This window comes from Spinacia oleracea, chromosome 1 (assembly GCF_020520425.1).
Source record: "Spinacia oleracea cultivar Varoflay chromosome 1, BTI_SOV_V1, whole genome shotgun sequence".
NCBI lineage: Eukaryota > Viridiplantae > Streptophyta > Magnoliopsida > Caryophyllales > Amaranthaceae > Spinacia > Spinacia oleracea.
The window spans coordinates 127649332-127673271 of record NC_079487.1 but is presented as its reverse complement, the minus strand read 5'-3'; the positions used below and the strand labels follow the sequence as shown (position 1 = coordinate 127673271).

Genomic DNA, 23940 nt, shown 5'->3' with positions numbered 1-23940 from the left:
ATATATACAACTCCATCAAAAATCAAACACTCTAAAAATTGAAAAATAATCGATTTTCACGTAGATAATTAATTAGGTGCCACTTAGATATTTTAATTAATTAATTACTAATATATACAACTCCGTCTAAAATCAAACACTCTAATAATTAAAAAAAATAAATCTAAAATAAAATTCATCCAAAATCAAACAATAATCTAAAATAAAATAAATAAAATTCAATTTAAAATCAAATATTAATCCAATATTATATTTTTTTTATTAATTATTTATTAATATTACGCATATACAATTTCATCCAAAAACAAACACTTTCATAATAAAAAAAAATCTAAAATGAAATTCAATACAAAATCAAAAACTAATCTAATCTAATATACAAAAGTGGTATATACATAGGATTTTTATTTAAACATAACAATTTAATAGAATCCGTGCATCGCACGGGCTAAAATCTAGTAATTATTATTTTAGAACGACTTCATAGAGTATTTTACTTATCATTTTCCTATTAATATTAACAATTTTTTTACTCCGTAATATTGAATCATCTTAAGTGAAAATGCCGAAGATAAGTCCTACGGAGTACTTCGCAACAGTGCCAGATCTGTAAATTGAAGGGGGCGCTCTCATTCATTTGACTCACTTATTATAAACTTACTAGATTAGGTCCGTCCATGCGTGGATATTTGAAAATTATTACTTCGTATTTGATTATATCTTTGAAATAAATATTTAATTGAAATATATATCCCCTAAAGATAATGCATAAATAATAAAATATTGGATGTACTCATTTAATCATCTACTCCGTAATATGCAATTTCCAGCCCGTATTATATATTTTATATAATAATTTGACCAAAATATTCGGCATGTTTAATATGCTAATTTGACCAAAATGATGAGTTTTTTTTATTATTGACATGGTGTTTTGACTAAAATATTACCAAATTTTTCTATTATTGTCATACTCTGTAGTCCAATATTTGTTTTTATACATAAATAGTTTATAAAAAAGGAGAGAAAATAAAATAAAATAAAGTGATACGCTTTTTAGGAAAAAAGGTTTTTTGGCCGAGGAACTTTATCTGAAATAAATCAAAATAAGTGTAACAGAACTGAGCATTAACGTATTCAACCCAAAGTTAACCTTGTCGGAATTTCACTAAAGCTCTTTCCCTATGAAAATATTGCTTCGTATGTCTTTGAAACAAACCCCAATGAACTAAGTTATTCATGATCCATATCCATATTCATTCGTTATGAAAAATATTTATAATTTTTTATATACAGTAGTGAGATTGGTAAAACAAAAATGAATATAGACAAGATTTGTTCTCAATTCTTGAATACCACTTTTAGCTTTCGACCAGCTAACTAATGATCATCCCCAAGATGATACGAAGTACATTTGCTGAACTAATTATATATACTCAGTGATTCAAAAAGAGTTAATTAAATTAAGTGTTAATAAGGTGTACGTACTACGGAGCAATGTATTACGGAGTATTTCTTTAAAAACGACTACTATATAACACATTTTAACTCAAATTCCCATTGAAAGTACGTATGTTAAGATATATTTTTTATTTTTTATTTTTTATTTTTTATTTTTTATTTTTTATCATTGTGATGTTGATTGTTGCTATAAATTATCTATCAAAATTTCCAACAAGTTTAGACACCAATAGTTATGTTTGTCTCAAAAAGATGTAAAACCATTGTTCCACACAACCTTTTCCTTTGAGTGTATGTCTCCTTGTTTGTCTAACTATTTAATTCTACCAAACACTTCCTTACTGGCCATTGTATTGATTTAGAGCGATCTCTAAGGCTGTCTTATCTTAAAACTTTTCCCATATGCTATATCAATTTTCCACTAATATTTATATTTAAATTTTGTTAAGAATTTTCCAGACTCATCTAAATTTTAGCCTTTTATCCCTCAAACTCATTTAAAACATCTCAAATAATATAACATCTTAATTTTTTATTTAACTCACATATTGAGTCTTAATTAGAATCTTATTTTTTCAAAACTCGATTTAAGACTTTGTTAATACTAACCTACTTCAACGCTACAAACTGATACGTCTTATATTAAAACTAGGTAAGTCATATATTATTTCAGCGAAATTCAAGTCATAAAATTTGACGTTAATGTTGCTCTTATATCCAAATGGAACTTGATGACTTGATTCAAATAGGTACTACATGGTCCACACCCTACTTAAATTCCTCATCATTTGGTTAATGCACGGTACAAAATTTTGGATGGTGCTAAATGCTTATGGGACCAAGCGACAACGCTTTAAAATTTTGGAAAACGGATGAAATCGGAAAATGAGTAGGGTTTAAGAAACGAAAGTAGTACACCGTTAAGCATGCCTATAACTTTTCCTTTCTGTAGAAGTTACAAGTACTCCGTAAAATCCATTACTATGCATTAGAAACTACGGTTGAGCATTATAGGGTAACTTCTCAAATTTTCATAATTGGAACCGATTTCAAAAAAACTCATGAAAAGCAGAACTTGAACTTGTTGCAATAAGTTTCTGAAAATGAGAATGGATACTGGGACTTGTTAAGACAGTTTCTGGTCATTCTATAAACTAATTTTTTTATCAAAAGGTCTTGCGCGCACAAGGTGTACAATAAATTTATTGTACTCCAAAATAACTTTTATGCAGTTTTTTGTAACTTTAACCTATTTTTCTGTAACATTTATATTATAAAATTAAAAAGTTGATAGATAAACATTTTAAAGGGTTAAATGATTAATTTATACATTATTAGTGATTTTGAAGAAATAATTTTTATTCAAATGAAGAAATTTATCATTAAAAAATAGATAACTTTTACATATATAAATGTAACTTTTAAGCATTTTGAGTCAACTTTTACTCCGGTGTACAATATTTATTGTATACCCATTCTAAATAAGAATTTGTGTTTTTTTAGTAGGGCTTAAATTCTTGTATGATTTTGACTTATTTATTACACTTTATTTATTATTAATTTTGTAAAATAAGCTTGAAATATTTTATGATTTGAGCTTAAATAACATTTTTGATAAGGGAACCGATGTAAATAGGGTTCCTAATGGATTCGTGTTCGAAAAAATTGAAAATCGTACTAGATCATGTTCAAACAAGTTTTCAGTTTTGTTACTCATTTCGGTTTCAGTTTTGAATCCGCAAGTTCCTAACAAATTCCGATTTCAATTACGAGTAACCTAATTTTTATTCCCCACTATCATAAACCACCTGAAATTTTGCTAAAAAATTTTAACAAGAAGTTACAATGTTTTTTTTTTTTTGGTTCTACTACGAGGAGTTCCCACCGCTTTCGGCGAGTGGACTAATTTCCCGCGGGAGTTTGCATGGGTACCTCGATGGGCAGCATCCCTCCCAGTTGAGATTTTTTCCATTCCCAAGGCTCGAACCCGTTGCTCCTTAACCACTCATGCCAACCTCAATTGGTACAAGAAGTTACAATGTGATATGGGTAATACGCGGTGGTAGATTGGAGTAAAATGTTACAAAAAGTGAAACCAACAGTAAAGACGGTGCGAGGGTTACTTCGTCACTCTCACTCGTACACAACTACACATGGGTGAGGCTGAGGCTGAGGCTGAGGCTGGCCTCCAATCGTGCATCTCTTATAGTCCTACGTACTCCGTAGTATTGTTATGTAATGTAATGCAGCTGGTATAAGGCCCAATTTTGTCGGTGTGACAAAAATTGATAGCGATTGCATTTAATTTTTCAATCTTATAACTGTCCACAATCCACACTACGTACTACCCTCTTCTGTATGTAACGCGTTTTTCTTGACTTTTATTTTCGATGTAAAATCTCTGCAAGTATTAGACAAATAATGCCCTTGTTTCTAGCAAGAAATTTAGCATATTCGTCTCAACAGACTTTGGCTTTTGTAATGGCTTAGTAAATGATTTAGAGACCATATAGTATAATATGATATTGTTACTTTGCTAGCCCTTGATCCAGTGATGCATACTCCTCTCTTTCGTAATGTTCTTCATGTTTTCTATTCATATAGTTTAAACTTTGACCATAATTAATATTATAATTAATAGTAAAAACATTAACGTGTGAGATATCATTGGATTCGTTTCAATATAAATTTTCTAAATGCTTCGTATCATTTATTTTATAATTTTTTATTAATGCAATATTAAAATTATTAATGGTTAAAGTAGTGCATTTGAGACCGCGGATAATGAAAAAGCGAGGAGCATTATAAAACGGATAAAGTATATCGATAAAAGTTGTGAGGTTCCATTATAAAACATAGGGTAATAGATTAGTAATCTACAACCTTATAAACTACTCCGTAGTCCCATGTAGAGTTTTAGACTCACCTCTCTTCAATTTTACAGATGTGTGACAATTCTTCTTAGAGCATCGTTAATGGTGTGCAAAATTTTTGCAAAATTTTTGCATTTGGGGAAAAATAAGGGAGAAAAGTCAAATTTAAGGGGTTAGTGGTGTGCAAAATTTTGCACTTGGAGAGTGCAAAATCAAAAACCCCCTTGGCATGGGGATTTTTTAGATTTGGAGTGGGGAAATCCACCCAATCTAAATCCGCCACGTGGCATTACATAAAAAATTCACGTAATAATAATTTTTCAACGGGAATTTGTTTATATTTCTGATTCATAAAAAAATAAAATAAATTTACCATCATTCATAAAAATTCAAGATCTACAAATAAGCATCCATTTTGATATAATTTAACCCAATATTTTTTTTCTCATTTCTCTCTCTAATTTGCTTATTTACAACTATATGCACAAAAAACTTAATTACTCATTTTCTAATTTTTTATTTTTTTTTATTAGTGTTGTTATTAGAGAGAAAAGTAGGGGTAGAGAAAGAGGGGTGAGGAGTTTTTTTTTGCTCATGGATACGAGAGGGATGGAGAATTTTTTTTGTTAATGGAAAAAATGAAAAATGATGAGTGAGAAAGTGGGTAAAGAGAAAGGGATAGTGATTTTTTTACACATAATTAACAATGGTCTAAGATGCGCACACATGGAAAATTAAACTTGATAGACGCGTGCGCGCACACACACAATATTTAGTTCCAAAAATAATTTGGAAGAAAGGGAGTAGAGATTTGGGATCTTGGTGTGGAAAGAGAGTAGTGTAGTCCCTTTCATCATCTCACTCTCGCCAAGAATCCTAAGTTATGTGAGAAAGATATTGGTGTAAGTGTTAGGAGCTGTTTCCTAATTTGCCCTTACATTAAGTAAATATTTACTCCCTCCGTATTTTTTTAAGAGATACACTTGGTCGGCCACGGGTATTAAAAAGAATAATTGAATGAAATAAAATAATAAAGCAGGTGGGGTTGGATAGATATTTTAATAATTAAACATGTGGGGACCATGTCATTTTGGTGGGTGGAGGGTGGGGTGGGTTTATGAAATTATTTGTTTAATAGGATGGTGGGTGATAGGGTAAATTGGATGTATTATTTAATTAGATGGTGGGGTTGATAAGTTACTAAAAATGGCAAGTGTATCTCTTAAATAAATACGGGCGGAAAAGGCAAGTGTATCCCTTAAATAAATACGGAGGGAGTATAAACAATTTATTTTTTAGGTGCGAATAAGCCCCATAAAACAATACTCCCTCTGTATTTATTTAAGGGATACACTTGCCTTTTCGGCCGTATTTATTTAAGAGATACACTTGTCATTTTTAGTAACTTATCAACCCCACCATCTAATTAAATGATATATTTACACCCCACCCACACCCCCACTCCCTAAAATGACATGGTCCCCACTTGTTTTTCTTATTAAAATATCTACTCAATCCCACTTGTTTTATTACTTTATTTCATTCAATTCTTTTTCTTAATACCTGTGCCCGGTCAAGTGTATCTCTTAAATAAATACAGAGGGAGTATAAATTATCAATGAGGCGGAAGATTTGAACTTGTGATCTATTGTATATAGACTCTCAGTCTAACCAATAGGTCAAGACCTCATTATTCTATTTATAAACAATTAAACACTAAGCCCAAGTATACTAAACTCCGTTGAACCCGCTAAGCCGCTTTCCCTCAAAAAAATGAAAAGAAAAAGTATATTATTCTGTACTAGTGTTTAGCTCGAATGATGCATATCTTTACTCTTATTTTAAAAAATTTGTTATGTTGTCTTTGTTTGTAATAAAGGAGAGGGGAAATGGAAAAAGAAAATTTGAAAGCAACGGAATAGGATGCGCTGGAAATAATAAAAATAAGCTAGTGTATGGTCCGGGAGTTGTTCATTATTTTACTGAAAAGGTATAATATACATTGAGAAAGTGTAACTTTTAATTTAGAAAGTTCGATGTTCAATCCTTGTTACATGTTTTTTGGTTGTCAATAACATGTCATGATGCTTATTACTTTTTCTTTTTGTTGTGTTTGGTTGTTAGAGGATTGACAAAAAAATTAGAGGATTTGACCAATTTAGAGGTTTGTCCAATTCAATCCTCTAATCTGGATGTTTGAAAAATAGAAGGATTAAATAGAGGATTGAAATTAATCCTCTAATTTCAAAAAGTTGTTCCATGCAGCTTTTTCAATTAGAAGATTGTATTGAGTAAGTTGAAAAGACAATTAGTCCTCATGGTGAAATATGGTTGATATACTTTTTTCTTTTCTTTATTCACTTTAGTACGGAGTACTTAACTTTACTACTTTGCTTACCTTTTATTTTAATTTTATTTAACTAGATATTTTTTTCTTAAACAGATGATGTGTAATATAATTAAAATAATATTAAAAAATATGTTTCTTATATAAATTTAATGTATATTGTTCTTAGTCATTCCTATTTTGCAAATTTTACATTTAATAATTTATTTTCGTAAAAGTTGTTTGTGGGACTAACAAATGTTCAATTTTTATATGGATGTTGTTTAATTATTTTCATGTCAATACATTTCATTCCCATAAAAATCTAACTATACGTATCCTTATATTGTAATTAGCAATTACTAATTCTCTATAATTAAATAATTCAATGTCCTTATTTGTAATTTTACACAATCAAACAACTATTATATATATCAGCTATTTACCAAACACTTTACATAACCAACTAATAGAATCAGCTAGTCAAACAAGCTAATACCAACAACTAGTCAAAACTGCTAATATGATCCGGTACAACTAACAACTAACCGCTAGTTGCCAAACATGACCTTTAAGGGAAGATAAAGAGCCATATGTCTGGTTGGAACCCCTCTCGGATTAACCCAACTCGGATTAGTGGGCTAGGCACTTTAAGAAGGGGGGGAAAAGGACAAGGGGAAATCTTTCCCCAAAGTGTCACTAGTCCGAAATTGAAATATTCACAAAACGAGGCCAAGCTTTGCTCGGTAAGTAAATGGAAATATTGAGGAAAATGTAAGTAAATGGAGATATTGAGGAAAATGTACAGTGGTTAAAAAAAAAAAGGAAAACACGTGATATCATGATAAGCAATTTTTCATGTTTTAAAATATTTGTACTCCGTGGTATGGCAAAATCTCTATAAAGGTTTGCTGATCTACTTTCTTTACTTTACAAAATTACTCCCACTTAGGCTGTGTTCAATTCACTTTTAAAAAATACGAAGTAATGTTTTGTAAAAATCAATTCTATCATGTGAATGACAATTCTCATAAGTGTAATTTTTTTTTTTGTTTGCCGGGCATGAACAATATCGTCAGTAATCAGCTATTTTGTATACAATATCTAGAAAGATAAAATATATATATATATCTAAACCACATATTTAGAAGAAAAAAACACAGTGGTTATACAATCAAAATAATTATCATCCTGCATCCTAACGCACAACTTTGACTACACCATTTAGCTTGCACGAGTAGCTCGATGTTTTCGCATCTTTTCAAGTATAGCGCTTCACAATCTGCACACGAGTTCAATAGACGAATTGATGAAAAAACCTAAACCCATACGAATGCATACCACCTTTTCCATTATTCAAACTCTAAAAAACAAAATTTGCAATTACGGATGAGAATCAAGAATCTAGCAAAACCTAATAATTTCAAATACAATAAAAATGTTATAAACAGTAACAATCAATAATTTTAAATACCATTTAAAACACTAGAAAATCAGTAAAAAATGTTATAATTAATTAAATCATTTTTAATAAGTAGAAATAAGTGTAATCAGTAGAAATAATCTGGGTTCAGTACTTCAGTTAAGTTCAAGTGAAATGAGACGATCAAAAGGGTCGGGCCAAAAAGACGGCCATTCGAGTGTGACACATGCAAAAAATGGGCTTAATCTGAATATTTGGGCCAACATCAGGCATCCGGCCCGGGAGGGAATTGGACAGCACTAACAGAGTCACAGCAGTAAAAGTATAACTATACAGAACATAAAAATGATTGGTTCTAAGTTTTGTGAAACGAAAAACTTTTCATGTAATCATAATCCAAGTTTAGCAGATAAACGGATATCGGAGTTCTGCAGACTGCAGGATTGGGCTAACAGCAATTCGCACATTTTATATTTCTTCAAGAGGTAAATTTCTACTCCGTGTTTTAATTTTCTGTCATTTTCAACAGATTTCATAAAAAATTAGTGGATTTTATTTTGCAGTAATTCTGTATAGAAAATCGTGTAAAGTTATTGCATTGTTTGATGTTTATGTTTTTTAAGAGAAGTTTGATCAATTCATATAATTTGTCTAGCTTTATTAATGAATTTGAATTTTAGGTTTTAACTGGGTTTATTCAATTTAGTTTCTTATTCCAATTTGATGGTTGTGAAAAGATAAAGTAGTTTTGGGGATAAAATGGTTAAATTTGTTCAATTTTTGCAAGGGTATGTGAAATATAGTACTCCCTCCGATCCTAAATAATTGTCACTGTATGTAGGAGATGCTAATGAACTAGCAATGGGACAACAAGGAATATCCACCGAATTTTACTTAGATCATCGGTCAATAGGCTTGATGATTTTGATAACTACCACTGAATTAAGAAGGAATGTCTACCGAATTTCACCCAATTTGCCGGTTCGCCGGCCATTATGCTTGATTGACATTGCAATTGACATTTTGTTTACAAGACACTTATGCAGTTATGCCTAATCTTCTGAAGTACTTTGCTGTAAAATTTTCATAAACTGTTGCTGCTAGGGAGTTTGTTTCATGAAAGAATGAACTCTCTTAAGCATCTGAAATTCTCAACTGATGCTAAATTATATAGGCTCTAGTGTAAATAGTATAACATTGCAAAATGGTACACCAAATTAGTGAAACAAATGAGTGTTGGAAAGAAGTATTTTGCACACACTTATAGTTTGGTGACAATTCGCACATTTTGTTCTTATAACTAGAACTTGCATACAGCATACATTAATTCCTCAACTAATTAGAGGTGATGCTGTGTGCAGTAAGATCACCTTGAACAATGCCAGCGCCAATAATTAATATTGTTGACAAAAGCAATGTAGATCAAAATATGACATTGAAAAGGATTCAGAACTTTTGTGCAATTTTATTACTCCGTAGCTGAATTTTGTTATAGTGCCTTCACTGTTGGAATGTAATGTAGGATCTTTTCATTTGATACAGATAGTGTAAGAGAATGAAAGTCATTTAGTTGCATAAACAAGATCCTGGAAGTGCTTCTAGCCTATCGGGTCTTTTTAGATTCACCTTTTCTTCTGGAAGTGCTAGCACCTTGTAAATTGTAATATTGTGCTACACATGTTTATTTATCTTTTAAGTAGCTCATTCTATTTCAATCATCTATTTTCCTTTCATGTTGCAAAGATGCGCATATACTTGTGTTTACATGTACAACTGAAGATCAAAGAGGTGACTTTGACATGTTTTTTCAGATGACAATAGCAACCGGCTTTTGCACTGTTCCTTGTACCACCACATCAACAACAAAAGAGGCTTGGAAACAAAGATCACCAATAAAGAAATATTGTTATCAGCTTATCTCCCCGAAATTCCACCAAAACATCTCCTCTTTTTCTTCTTTGTGTTCTTCTAACTTTTGCTACCTACCAAATCCTTGTCTCTCTTCTCATGTCAATGACCAAGGAAGAGTTCCCTCAGGTCGTCAATTTTTTGTGGCTTGTGTCTCTTCTCCATCTGGTTCTACTTCATCCATGTCTACCAGGCTCTATGTTAGTGGTCAGTGCTTGCTATCTTCTCGTTGTCTATTACATAAACAATTCTCTTAGATGCATTAGAGGTTAAGTTGATGCATTAGCCTTGATGACAATTCGCACAAGGGTATCTGCTTAGATGCATTAGAGGGTAAGTTGAAGCACATCACACAGAAATGACAACAATCATGAGAACTAGAGGCAGCTTGATCCTGACTTCCATCAGCTTGAAGACCCTGGAAAATACTCTTTATGGTTATCTAGTAAATAGTTTGCGATATTGAAGTTGGATAATAATCATGTCACAACACAGATCAATTAAAGAGATGGAATTTTTCCAATGGCGGTGATCCCTTAGTGTCTCCTGGTTTTTTGTATTGTGATAGCATTTTTTTTAATCTAATAAATATTTCTAGTTAATATACGAAGTATATAATTTGGGGGTTGGTTGTTGTAACCCTCCTTCAATAGTAAGCGTTTAGCAAAGTTTAATGGTTGCCTAATTTATGCTGCTGCATGCAGGTCTCTCATTCAGCACTACGCAAGAAAGTTTGCGAAATGCTTTCCAAAAGTTTGGCCAACTAGTGGAAGGTGACTAATACAGACAGCAGTTTGTTCACCTATTCAGATATGCGTCAGCCAATTTTTTTTTGCAGTCACTTTTATTGATTAAACTGAATTCAAAAGCCTTATACCTGAACTTTCTGCAGTTAACCTTGTGATGGATAAAATTGCAAATAGACCGAGGGGCTTTGCTTTCCTCCGTTATGAAACTGAAGAGGAGTCTAAGAATGCCATAGAAGGAATGCATGGAAAGGTATGTTCTACTGTAAAAACACTTCCGGGTTGAACATCAATTCTCAATTCACAGGTTTACATGTGTTATGTGAAAGATTGCTTTTGAGGGCTTCTTTCCTTAAGATCAATGGTTGGTCTTAGTTCTTTTCATTAAATGCAGGCAAGCGGTGCTATTTGAGGTGAGTGAGAACCTGGTAGGACTTTGTAGCCTTGTAGGGTCATATTTTCCTATTCAAATGTTAGTTCGAGAGTAGGAAATTGGGAAGGAAGGACAGCTGCATGCTGTCAATGCTGTTGGTGCCTCTTTTAAAAAAAACTTGAGCCCTTTTTGTGGCACAGTTTTGTCTTGTAGAGGCCGAAAGATCATTCCGTTCAATCCGACTGTGTCTTCTCATCAGAACACATGTCCCATCCACAATGGGATTCTACTACCCAACATGTCATCTTGAGAACAAACTTAAATGGAGTTTGCACAAAATCATAAAAGATTGATCTTATACTTGTCACCTATACAGCTACAGTCCCCAAATATAGAAAGTATCCATGTTACCCAAAAATGTATTCTAATTGTAAGAGTAGCTAAGTTGAGCACAAAATTGAACATGGACCCTCCCTCCAACGACTTAGAGCTAGCGTACCAGCGAACTCTGACCCTTAATTCCTAGTTTGTTGCTAGTCTAGTCTTGCTAAGGAACATACTTGTCACTAGAATCCTTTTGGTTTATGCTTATCTAAGAAAATCTGGCATACTTATTGTTCTCTCTTTGTGCCCCTGTAGATATATAATCTCATTTCTAGCATGAAACACTAGATTCTGCTGACAATTGCAGACAGATAGCTACAAGCAATCTTTGTCGGGTCTAGTTACTGGTGATCCAATTCAAAAAGAATTATTCTCAACTGGGGGACAACATATATTTAGCTTCAGCTTAAGAAAGTACCACTCTTTCTTGTTTCTTAAAACACCATGAGATTGTTTTTGTCCTAAGCAGAAAATTCTATGCTGATGTGCACTTTTGTTCATGTACGGAACTAACCCAATCTTTGCCACTGTAGCTGATCAATTTCATTTTCTTTGACTTGATACCTTGATGATATCACAAGATCCTCTTTCACTGTAGTATCACCTATGTATCCTGAGAGCATATGTCAGGCATTGCGTGAGTTTGGTAGAGTAGAGAGCCAACCAAACTCCTGTATATGTTGTCTTAGCTCAGCATCTAGACTCAATATGGACTCAATAGACGTGAGTTATCCTAAAAAAGCTACAATTTTCTGCTGCAAAGAGTGATCTTGCACTATCTTCAGAGTACTAAGAAAAGAAGATTAAGATACCAATTTGAAGAAAGTGAATAAGGCTACATAGACAGTGACTGCTCGTTCTGTAGATGATCGAAAGAGCACACCACCATACATGTTGTGCTTGGGGGAAAAAAAATGTCTTATAGTGTTCCAAGAAGCACAAAATTATGGCAATTTCTTCGGCTCAAGCTGAACATATTGAGAAACAAAGCTGTCTCTAAAGCAGTTTGGTTGAAAAGAATTCTTATTCTTTAGACTTCTGGACTTTCTATAAGAATCTGGTGTTGCATGCTAGAAGCAAGCACATATAAGTTTGAAAGATTCCAAAATGATGTTGAATATTGCAAATTAAAGAGGGGGGGGGGGGGGGTGATGTGTGAGATTTTTAGAAAAAATACTCCGTATTCACTTCTTAGTTCAGTTGCATGTTTCTGTCAAAATATAGTTCTTGGTAGTGCACTATCTTGGTCCTTTTGGTTGAAATTTATGCTACTCAAAGCTTAAGGTATCTTGTATAGCTGCTAGTCTTGCTACATTCATTCAGCCTGTTGTTTCTTACAGTTCGAGAACACACATGCTTTCAATTTACTTGTAGTTGTAACCAAACAATTGCACTTTTTGCTAACAGGTTATCTTCTTTGTTATTAGATCCTACACTTCATACTGTAGATATAAATGTGGTGGAAAACAAAACTATTTTTTTTTTTCTCGGTTTATTTCCTGATTTCATTTACATGTACAAACTTGGCCTTAGTCTCTTCTATTTTTGAGGAGTATATGAACAATTAGTCATTTGAACATATACAATTTCCACTTTCAGTTTCTTGATGGCAGGGTAATATTTGTAGAAGTAGCAAAACCAAGGTCTGAAACTCGCAATAACCAGCAGATTTCAAGAGAATCACGCTAACATTCAGTGCTGCTGAGCATGCAACTAAGAGCTAGCAATGTGAGTTCTGCTGCCGTAGTGTACAAAGGAGATCAAGATGTAGGCAGCCTTATTGCTGATAAATAGAGATGCTGCAGAAATCTTTATTTTATGGCATCCTTCTGATTTGGTTCAGTTTACATCGTAAACTCTTGTTACATTTTGGTAAGTATTTCAGATAAGAGTTTATGTAATATAGTAGAAATGATCAAACAATCCCATGTTTAAACAGGAAAGGCATCAAAAGCTAGAGAAAAAGAACAAAGCCTTTAGCCCTCCCTCTTTTCCCACCGAATTTGTCCAAAAACGGAACTCTACTATTGAAAAGTATTTCTGGTTCTGATTTTGTGTACTGTAAACTGTAATACAACTGAAAAAACAGTTTTATGTTAAATTGTGTGACAAAACTGTTCTGTACTTACATTTCATTCGTGTTACACATGTTTCATATGATGTTTTCTATTGCAGATTCATACAGCAAGTTATAATGCATCAAATCAAGTACGGAGTAAACGTTTTGGAAAGCTGGGTATCAAGCCATCAACACATTTTGTGTACTGATCTACCTACTCGAAGAGGTTTGTTATTCTAGTATCGTTAGATTCCTTAGAGGTTGATTATTGTCAAATGGATGCCAAACATTTACAAGGTTTTGCATTCATTAATTGTAATCAAACAATGTATAGAAAACTTTATGAATCTATTCAAGTACTCATCGATTGGTACTTCTATTTGACTACTAGCTACACTGCCCAGACCGGCACAGACATGCAATGCCTATCTTAATCTTCGTTCTTCATTCTTCGTTCTCCTTAATCTTTGTGTCTTATCTTAATCTTAGTTCTTCGTTCTTCGTTCTCCTTAATCTTTGTGTCTAGATAACCGAGTAGAACAAAAAAGAGTGGAAGTTGTACTAGAGAATGATCTCTAAGACTCAACAAATGTTATTTTACGGCAACTTTTGTGTAAGACCGCCTTACCGGAAAGACCACTTTGGTTGCTTAACTAATTGGTTCCATTTCTTAACTAATTGGTTACATTGCTTAATTAATTGATTCAATTGCTTAACTAATTAATTTCTTTGCTTAACTAATTGGTTTCAGTGCTTAACTAATTGGTTCCAGTGCTTAACTAATTGGTTTCATTGCTTAACTTATATGATACCAAGGTGGTCTTTTGTGTAAGACCGCCTTATAGAAAAGTTTGTAGTTATTTTAAGGATCAAATCCGTCAACTAATCAGCAAAACAAATGCGAAGATCATTAATGATAAATGAAAAAATCTTGTTTTAATCTTCTAATGGTGTACAGGAGCTGCACGTTTAGTTTATTTTAAAAACTTGTAAGTTTAATATGAAGAGTACAGTCGTTTTTTTGGACAAGTGACCCCCATGGTTACCAATTTCCCTCTTTCCACTAATAAATTAATGGTTTCGTAGGAAACGTCACTGAAAACGTCACTGAAAACAATCAATATATTAAGGTTTTGTGAAAATGTTCGTTAATTTGTCTGCTCCGTACTGGTTGTAACTTGGGCAATTTTTTATTTTAGCATGCTAGTACTCCCTCCGTCCCTTAATACTCGCACCGCTTTTCTTTTTGGGGCGTCCCTTAATACTTGCACCGATTCTATAAATAGAAATTTATACTAATATTATATTATTTCTCACACTTACTTTCTAACCCCACCTACACCCTATTCCCTACAAAAAATCATTTAAAAATTCACACCTCCACTCACTACTCCCCACCTCTTACATATTTTCCACTAACTATATTAAAAAAATACCCCACTATCAACTAACACCCATTAAACTAATAAGTCAATTCAAATGTCTTAAACTCCGCACCGATCAAACCGGTGCGAGTATTAAGGGACGGAGGGAGTAGTCATTTTTGACTGTTTTGTAGTGAGCTGATGTAACAAATCAATTAAAATATAATTTCCTAAGATCTTCATAGTAAAATAAAATTGATTTTCTGATTATAGATATTATTGTAAATAATTGACATGTAACAAAATTCCAAAAAAGAAAAGAATCCTTTAAAAATGGTAATTGAGCAGTTGATTTAACAAATTACACTGAACCAAATTGACCAATTGGTAAACAAGTCTAGCAACCTTTATAAATAAACCTCAAACTATTACGTCTTGTACTGAAAGAATAAAGATGGAGAAAATGGAGTCAGCGAGCGAGAAAACAAACAAGTACCGTTCTTTCATGTATGGAGAAGGTGAGAAGAACACCAAATGGGTGTCTGGAGCTCCTCCTAATTTCGACATCGTCGACAAACTCTTCGAAGAAGGCAGGACCAAGGTATTTACTTTGTTGATATGCTTTAATTAAAGAGTATATATGCACCTATTCATTTGAAAATAATATAGTATGCATTTGAAAAGTATAGCTAGTTTGATTCAACATGTTGGATTGTATCTTATAATTGATAAAGTCTTTGGTAACTTGCAAGATATGGGAGGTTGGTTCACTGGAAGAGAAAGTGCAAAATCTGGTAAAGACCATGGAGATGGAACTCTTTCATAAGTCCCCTCAGGATTATAAAGCTATTGATGCTACCAAGTTTGCTTTTAGTGTTAATGGTATTACATTTCTACTTCACTCTTTGCAATTTCTTTTTACTTTAAATTATATATATACGACTTATAACTAATGAAGTAAATATGAGCAATTTCTTCATTCTAATTAACTTGTATGATTTGTCTAATGAGTAGTTAATTAATTGGAATGTTCAGGGAGGAAGGCGCTAACATTGGAAGGAATAAGGAAGATGGGTGGGGGATACAATGGGTTTCTACAAACATCATTACCAGAGGAGTTGCGTTTGTATGACCCAACAAAGGAGACAACAGAATCATCCCACAGGCTCTTCACTACTACATTCCCTCGAGGGTTTGCTTTCGAGATTCTCCAAGTCTACTCCGGTCCACCGGTGATTGCGTATAAGTTCAGGCATTGGGCTTACATGGAAGGTCCTTTCCTTGGCCACCCTCCTACAGGAGACCTAGTTGAGTTCTTTGGGTGTGCTATTTTTGAGGTACACTTTAGACAATATCACATTCTACGTGCTATACTATGTTAGAACAAGGCCACTAATATCGGACCAACCTAACTTATTAATATCCTGGTATGTTATCATATATAAGAAAATAACAAGTTTTTGATTTATTGTGTTGGATTTAGGTGGATGAACAAATGAGGGTGATCAAAGTTGAGTTCTTCTATGATCGTGGGGAGTTGCTTGGTGCTCTTATGAAGGGTTCTAAATTGGAAGGGTCTTTTGCTGATATGAAACTAGGTTGCCCTGTTTTAAGAAATTCAGGGTAGGAAATGAAAACCCTTTTATGGGTTCTTTTTCTTCAGGTTTTCTTGAAAAAGCAGCAAAATATTTCTGATATTATGTAATCAACTCATTTTCATACTGTATTGCAGTTTTAGATGACGCTTTCGCAGTCTCCTCCTATTGCTTGTAATGTTCACAGAAGTTTGATTTTGATCTTCTTTCATGTAGACAGCAGATCACCTCTGTAACTTCTGTTCGAAAAAGATGAGCTTCAAATATGCAATTCTTTGCAATAGAAATAAGATCAAATAAGTTGAGAGAAGGGCTCATAAACTCTTATCTGTAATAAGTTTAGATTAGTTCAATTCACTAAGGGATATGAATCATATGATATCTTACTACTGCAGTTCAATTTACAACAAGTCAACAACTACAATGAAATCAAATAAGTTCAACAACTACAATGAGATCAAATAAGTTAAGTTCAGTTCTAAAGCGTAGTGGCAAAGACATGAAGGGGAAGGTAGGAGCTGACGCCCCCACAAAGATTAAATATATTTGGTTAAATACAGGCATATATCATTGCCTCCATGATAACATACACCGTACTAACATATGTAATGTGTTGAAATAAGTCACATTGGAACAACAAAAGGTCTTGCGCGCACTAGGTGTACAATAAATTTATTGTACACAAAGATAACTTTTACCCAATTTTTTGTAACTTTAACCTAATTTTGATTAACTTTTATATTAGTAATAAAAAATTTGATAGATAAACATTTTAAAGGGTTAAATGATTAATTTTATACATTATTTGTCATTTTAAAGAAATAAGTTTTACTAAAATTAAAAAATTTAACACTAAAAAATACATAACTTTTACATATATAAGCTTAACTTTTAAGCATTTTGAGTTAACTTTTACTTTGGTGTACAATATTTATTGTACACCCATTGTAAATAAGAATTTGTGTTTTTTTATAGATATTTTTCTTTGTCTTAATATTTGTATAAATAGTAATTTTAAATATATTTTTATAAAATAGAGGTAGTACGTAATAAATTTAGATACTTTATTCATTTATTAAATTTATCTTAGTCATAGTACTCCGTATTAAAAATGTGCAATATTTATCGATCGAGTCAATAGGACATATACCCTTGGGTGCATCTAACCAAGTGCTCTTTGTACATAATTGGTCATGATGCAAGTTTCATTAATTTGATAAGTTTATCTCGGTAATGATATATTGTTATTCAATTAATTTTAGTTTAGTTTAGTTGTATTTAATTGCTTTTCAATACCCAGAACCGGAAGTTACCTACTTCTTACTTCTATAGGAATTAGTAAACTTAATTATCAAGTTAATTACCGACTTCATCATATCCTCTATACTTTGAATTAGTAAAGTATAAATATACCCAAAAAAAACACACAGAAACTAGGAAATTAACAATCCAAAAAAAAACAGAAACTAGGAAACAAACGTTGGATAGCAATGGAGTTGCCAATGGAAGATGATGATACTACTCCACTTTGTGATATGATCCCTATGGATAATTTGGATACTGATGGTGTCATAAGTGACTCTTGGTTAATGTCCGACGATCAACTACTACAACTGAGTACTGGATTGTTAGACCAGTCATCGTCAATGGCGCCGTCTCTGCCGGAATTACCACACCGTCATGGAAAAGGGAAAGAGTTCAAGACTCTAGTTTCCGAACTCCTCAAACCTAAAGGAAAACCACACTGTTTTCTTCTGCAACAACAAAACATGTCGTCAAAGACTCTCCTCAACAACAAAGGAAGATTATGAAATCGTCGCAAAGTGTCGTCAAAGACATTCCTCAAGAACAAATTAAGATTGTGAAATCGTAGCAAAGTGTCGTCAAAGACATTCCTCAAGAACAAATCAAGATCGCGAATCCGTCGCTTAATGTCGTCAAAGACTTTCGTCAAGAACAAATCAAGATCGTGAAACCGTCGCTTAATGTAGTCAAAGACTCTCCCCAGCAACAAAACAAGATGATGAAGACGACGGTTAGTGTCGTCAAAGACTCTACGCAACAACAAAACAAGGTGATGAAGACGACGACGTCGTCGTTACCGAGAGAAGTAGTAACCGAAAGCTACAACAACAAAGATGTCGAGGGTCAAGATCAAATGGTAAAGTCGGTGCCGAGTAGTGTTTTGAATGAAGATGACGTAAAATAAAAAATGGAAATTAAATAACAAAAAGAAAGTTACAAGAAGGTTATCAAAAGAGCAATGAATCGAGGAAGAGAACATGTTTGTTAGACGTACGGGCTATTCCACCGCAACAGCCGCCTTGTCATGCTTCTCTCGCTAAAGAGAATAAACGTCGTCGTCTTTGTCAATATTTCAAGCACACGTTTGATCCGTTGAAGCAGCAACAACAACAATAACGCCAGTTGATTGATAAATGGCGTGGCGGGGACGATCAAGTCGAAGCTTAAATACGGACGACGACGTAGATTGCACAAAAGGGGGCAGGTGTTCCTCTACATAATACTTACGTGTATCCCAAGTGTATATTCCAAATTCAAGCTGGGATTCAAGTGTATCAGGTTTTGAATCACTACAATTTTTAATGTCGGAACTTACTAATTGTCGCATCACTAGTTTAAATTATAACTTTTAGCGTGCAGTTATGATTAATTCGGGCATATATATGGAGTAATATAATTGGTAGGTACTACGATCCCAAACAACGTTTAACCTTTACTCCGTATTATTGTCTCGATCTTGTGCTGATTGTACGCGTATAGTTGCTGATGAGGGTAGTACGTACCTGGCTGAGAATATATGAGATGGATCAACCTTCTAGCTGTTAAATATTAATCTAGAAAAATCTAGAAATATGTGATTGTAAATTATAATTTAGAATAATTTTAGGAAATATCTAGGAGATAGACTAGAAAATCTAGTAATTAAAATATTTGGAATTATCCTAAGAAAAATCTAGATAAATGAGGAGAGTAGAAGAATTTAGAAACCGGAATACAACCACTATAAATATGTTACATTTGCATAAGTTTAGAGGTGAGCCAATCAAGAGAGCTCTCACAAAAAACATGAGTGAGGCGTAGAAACAAGAGTTCTATGTACCAAAGATATGAGTGAGAGAGATGAGCTCTCGCAAATATTGTTATACAATTCTTATTAATGTAATCAATGATGAAAATACAATTTTGTTATATAATTGAGGTCCATCAAAACTTCCTCAAATTTCTATTATAGTTGAGCTTTGTGTCCTCAAAACATCGATCACTTCTCTTCAATATAACGAGGAAGATTGAGAAGAATAGTTTCATGTTTGCTTGTTTAGAAGACACCAGCAGGACCGGTATCTAACTGTTCTTAGTCTCTTTATTTGATGTGTTACATGAACTGATGATGAAAGATTGAAACTTCAGAAGAGATTTCAATGACAATGGCAGAACGCTTTTGTATTGTTCTGTTTTAATTTGTCACTTTTGTGTACTGATTATGTATATAGACAAATACACAAGCTACGCATAGCTGAATACTTATATATTGATTCCAAATAAAGTTACTACATTCACCAACATATAAACTCCCTACCCTGGCTTCTATTTCTGCTTCAAACTCAACACCAGCTAGCTTAATTATCTTGCTTCTTACAAAAGTAGAATTATTTTTGGTGATATACAGTGTAAATTATTATAAACAAAAATGGTGACATATATTGAGCATTAAATCAAGTTAGATTATGGATATAAGGGACATACTGTATTATAGTGTAGCACTATTTAAATGTTTTCATATAGAGGATGTTTAATATCATTTTTATTTTTTATACTCCGATGCGTACATATAATACTAGTTACTAGTATTAAGTATTCAAACCAAATTAAAAAAAATAGGCAACCAAAACGTGTCAGTCAAACCGGAGTCCTGAGAGAAGACCTCAAACATCCTCAATTATCTTACCATGGGAGTTCCGTTTCACGTTCGAAAGTTCCGAGGTTAGTGGAGTAGATGTAATTTAGGTGCTGAGAATCATTTGCATCTTTTTCGGGATTGTTGTGAGTCTAGTATAATATGGAACTTTGTTTTTCAAAGAATCAGCTTTGCAAAGAATATTAATCTAAGTTTGTTTTTTAATAGTAATTGGAGTCAGTGGATCTGTTTTAATATGTCACAAGGAATGGATTGGAAAGTTCTCTTTTGTGTTTGTTTTTGGCATCTTTGGAAATCCAGGAATATGGCAGTCTTTGATCAAAAAATGAAAAAAGTTTTCTCCATTTTTAACTCAATATTCGTGGATTTCTCTGCCACTAATCACATTTTGCAGGGTAAAGGAAAGGCAAAAGTGAGCCATGCTGATAGATTAAGCAAGGCTTGGAAAGCACCCCCAGAAGACTACATCAAGCTCAATACAGATGGAGCCTGGAAAGCAATTAACAAAGCAGGAGGTGGGGGTGTTTTTAGGAGACCTTCTAGTTCCTGTTTTTTAGGATACTCCTGCAAATATTTCTCTGTTTCCCCCTTGGCAGCTGAACTTGATGCTGTAAAGGATGGGTTAATCATGGCGGAGGAGTATGGAATCAAGAAGCTGGAAGTTGAAACTGATGCTATCTCTTTGAAGATTATGCTGGATACTTTGGATCAGAATTACCATCATGAGTTGTCTCCAATCATCAATGATGTTGTAAGTTTGTTAACAAAATTTGAGAGTGTAGAGTTCATGCACATCCCAAGAGCAAATAACACTGTTGCGCATGAGCTTGCTGCATATGGAATGAGTATGTTAGAGAAAAAGAAGGTGCATTTTGTTATCCCAGAATTTGCAAAAGACGTTTTTGAGAAAGACTTTCACATTATCTCCCCTCGTGCTGGTGTTGAGGATCCTTTTCCACCTATTGGAGATGATGGAGAAGTGCTGGAGTTAAATGATTCAACCATGGTGGAGGATATGGATACCTCAGAAGACCACTTCCTGGTAGGCTCTATTCCAATCTCTGTAAGGCAGGATGGAGCATGCTCTTCCTCAGGTGCTCAGAATGAATCAGACTTCAAATGGAAAGAGCAAGGATAAGGGGAAAGCCATTCTGCTGGAAAAATAGAATTAAGGAGTCCCTCTCTCTTCACCTAGATGGATTAATCAGTGAGTATGTAATTTATGTTTTGTTTGTCATTTGGACCCTAGGTGAAGTTTTTGGTTGGAACGTTAGTAGGCTTAACAATAGCTATAACTGTATCTTTTGGGCCGCAAGTTTTTGGGTTTGGGCCATTGTAGTTTGTAAACTCGTCTCCGCTGCTGCGGTTTAATCTAATATAATTCTCCGTTGTGTGTTAAAAAAAAAAAAGTTCCGAGGTTAGTGTCCAATTGTACGAGAAAGGGAACCTAGGCGGATTGAACCCCCAACCTTTTAGTTGAAAATGAATTTTTTTCACTAGGCCAAACATTATTTGGTGTTTATGCTGTAACATACTAACATGTGTCCCAAAAGATTTGTGGGTGATTTCTACTATATAATGCAAAAGCTTTACTTATCAAAGCGCTTTAAGTTGAGTGTGAAAGGAGAAATCAAGACATGAAAATCTTTTTCCTTCAAATTTTTTTTTGGTAATGGTAATATCAGGAGTACTTACTAATTGTCGCATCACTAATTCAAATTATATGATTTATTTGGGCATATATATGGAGTAATATAATTGTTAATGGTAGGTAATTGTAGACAGCCGATCACATCTGTAACTTCTGTTCGAAAAAGATGAGCTTCAATGCAGTTCTTTGCAATAGAAATAAGATCAAATAAGTAGAGAGAAAGGCTCATAAATTCTTAACTGTAATAAGTTTAGATTAATTCAAAGAGACAAAGAAGTTTCAAAAGGGATATGAATATATGATATCTTACTACTCAAGTTCAATTTACAACAAGTAAGCAACTACAGTAAGATCAAATACGTCCAGTTCAGTACAAAATGATCTCTAACTTAGTGCAACACACGGATGAGACTAAATATTTTTTCTGTTATGAATAATTTACTTAAACGGAATTTTTAATAAAATAAAATCAATTTTTATCAACGGTTGTTGAGGAAATCAGAGAAAATTATTATTTATTTGAATTGTAAAGTTCTTAGTGCGATTTTAGGAGTTTAGCGTTTTGATAAAAATACTTAAGTTGGGAAAATATAAGAAAAAAACTTATCAGACAATTATTATATATCATTTTCTTTTGGAATTGAATAATATCCGTAGGCGTAACCATACCCGTACCCTCGATCTATCCAAATTTTTGGATATGGTATTGATTTAATAACTATATCAGTTATAATACCCTATTTTCTAGATTGGGTATATAACAGGCTTTTAGGTATATAAGTAATTTTGTTGGACCCACATTTTAACAGTTTTTACATTAAATAAAATAAAAAAATTGTTTATTGTTTGGGTATGGTCGTATAATAACACATTTCAGTGTAATTTGTTTATTAACTAGTGTAGATTAAGAGTATAATGCATTTTTAAAAAAAAAATTATATGAAAATTAAAAAAATATTTTGCTATTTTTCTTTTATGGAGTTTCTGTAATAGGGTACTTTGAATCTTCAAACATTCACCTAACCAAAAGGTGACCAGGAAATCTCAATCATAGAGTCGTAAAGACATTTTCTATTTCATTCATCACTGACTAGGCAAACAAATATATTAAAAAAAAGTTAAATTTCATTACTTTGAATCTTCAAAATGTTTTTTAACTTTGAATCTTTACTTATAACATATCCTTGTCCCTAACTTTGTCTTTAGTTTCTCTAATTATTTTCACTTGTAGAGTTGTAGATAAGATAGTCTTGGAGTGGCCAATTTCTTGTTGTCCCCTTGGGATTTTATTTCTTTTCCTTTTATGGACATGTTATCTGGCAATTTTCTACATTCAATCATGAGCATGGTACAACAAAAACTATTATTTCTCACATACTTAAATATTATGTGCATATATGTCTAAAATTAGCGTTGGTTGTACCTCTTAAGGTTCAACGGTTTATATGGTGAAGTACTTAAGATTCTTTTTTTCCTTGTTAACTTGGTAATCTCTAAACAACTTCTATATTAATCAAAAAATGTATTAATTGATCTCAACTCTCAAGTATATAAGTGGTAGAAAAGTAGTCCAGGTTGAATTTAAGGTGGTGTAAGTTGGTAATGTTCACCTTATTTTCACTTATTTTTAAAATATTTAGTTTTGATAAGATAATTTCATGAACAATAAAAACACCAACATGCAATTTACAGCTAAAATATGTTCCAGTAATAATTTATGATAAATTTAGATAATTTAAAATAAGGTAAATATATATAAAGCCGCCTTTAGACAATTGTTTGAAACTTTGACCAATATTCGAGTGGCTGAACATACAATTCAAGTTTATGTTTTGAC

At 32.9% G+C, this 23940-nt stretch overlaps 2 protein-coding genes across 2 annotated transcripts; both read left to right on the top strand.

Annotated features, from left to right (window-relative positions):
• Positions 1-8408: 8408 nt before the first annotated feature.
• Positions 8409-14000, top strand: LOC110782999 (organelle RRM domain-containing protein 2, mitochondrial). Its single transcript, XM_021987300.2, has 6 exons — positions 8409-8568; positions 9895-10198; positions 10696-10764; positions 10884-10990; positions 13094-13366; positions 13670-14000. Exons 2-5 carry the CDS (start codon positions 9895-9897, stop codon positions 13181-13183), a joined length of 570 nt encoding a protein of 189 aa, XP_021842992.1. The 5' UTR covers positions 8409-8568; the 3' UTR covers positions 13184-13366; positions 13670-14000.
• Positions 14001-15286: 1286 nt separating this feature from the next.
• Positions 15287-16822, top strand: LOC110782998 (pathogen-related protein). The gene is made up of 5 exons (XM_021987299.2): positions 15287-15518; positions 15670-15799; positions 15953-16254; positions 16401-16540; positions 16650-16822. The coding sequence occupies exons 1-5, from the start codon at positions 15372-15374 to the stop codon at positions 16657-16659; spliced, it is 729 nt and encodes a 242-aa protein (XP_021842991.1). The 5' UTR covers positions 15287-15371; the 3' UTR covers positions 16660-16822.
• The last annotated feature ends 7118 nt before the right edge of the window (positions 16823-23940 follow it).

Excerpts from the sequence above, each read along its gene's own strand:
- LOC110782999 (XM_021987300.2), top strand. The coding sequence starts at position 9,895 with ATGACAATAGCAACCGGCTTTTGCACTGTTCCTTGTACCACCACATCA. Across the intron at positions 10,765-10,883 it reads GTTTGGCCAACTAGTGGAAG|TTAACCTTGTGATGGATAAA; the intron begins GTGACTAATACA and ends AACTTTCTGCAG. Across the intron at positions 10,991-13,093 it reads TAGAAGGAATGCATGGAAAG|TTTCTTGATGGCAGGGTAAT; the intron begins GTATGTTCTACT and ends TTCCACTTTCAG.
- LOC110782998 (XM_021987299.2), top strand. The coding sequence starts at position 15,372 with ATGGAGAAAATGGAGTCAGCGAGCGAGAAAACAAACAAGTACCGTTCT. Across the intron at positions 15,519-15,669 it reads TCGAAGAAGGCAGGACCAAG|ATATGGGAGGTTGGTTCACT; the intron begins GTATTTACTTTG and ends GTAACTTGCAAG. Across the intron at positions 16,255-16,400 it reads TTGGGTGTGCTATTTTTGAG|GTGGATGAACAAATGAGGGT; the intron begins GTACACTTTAGA and ends TGTTGGATTTAG.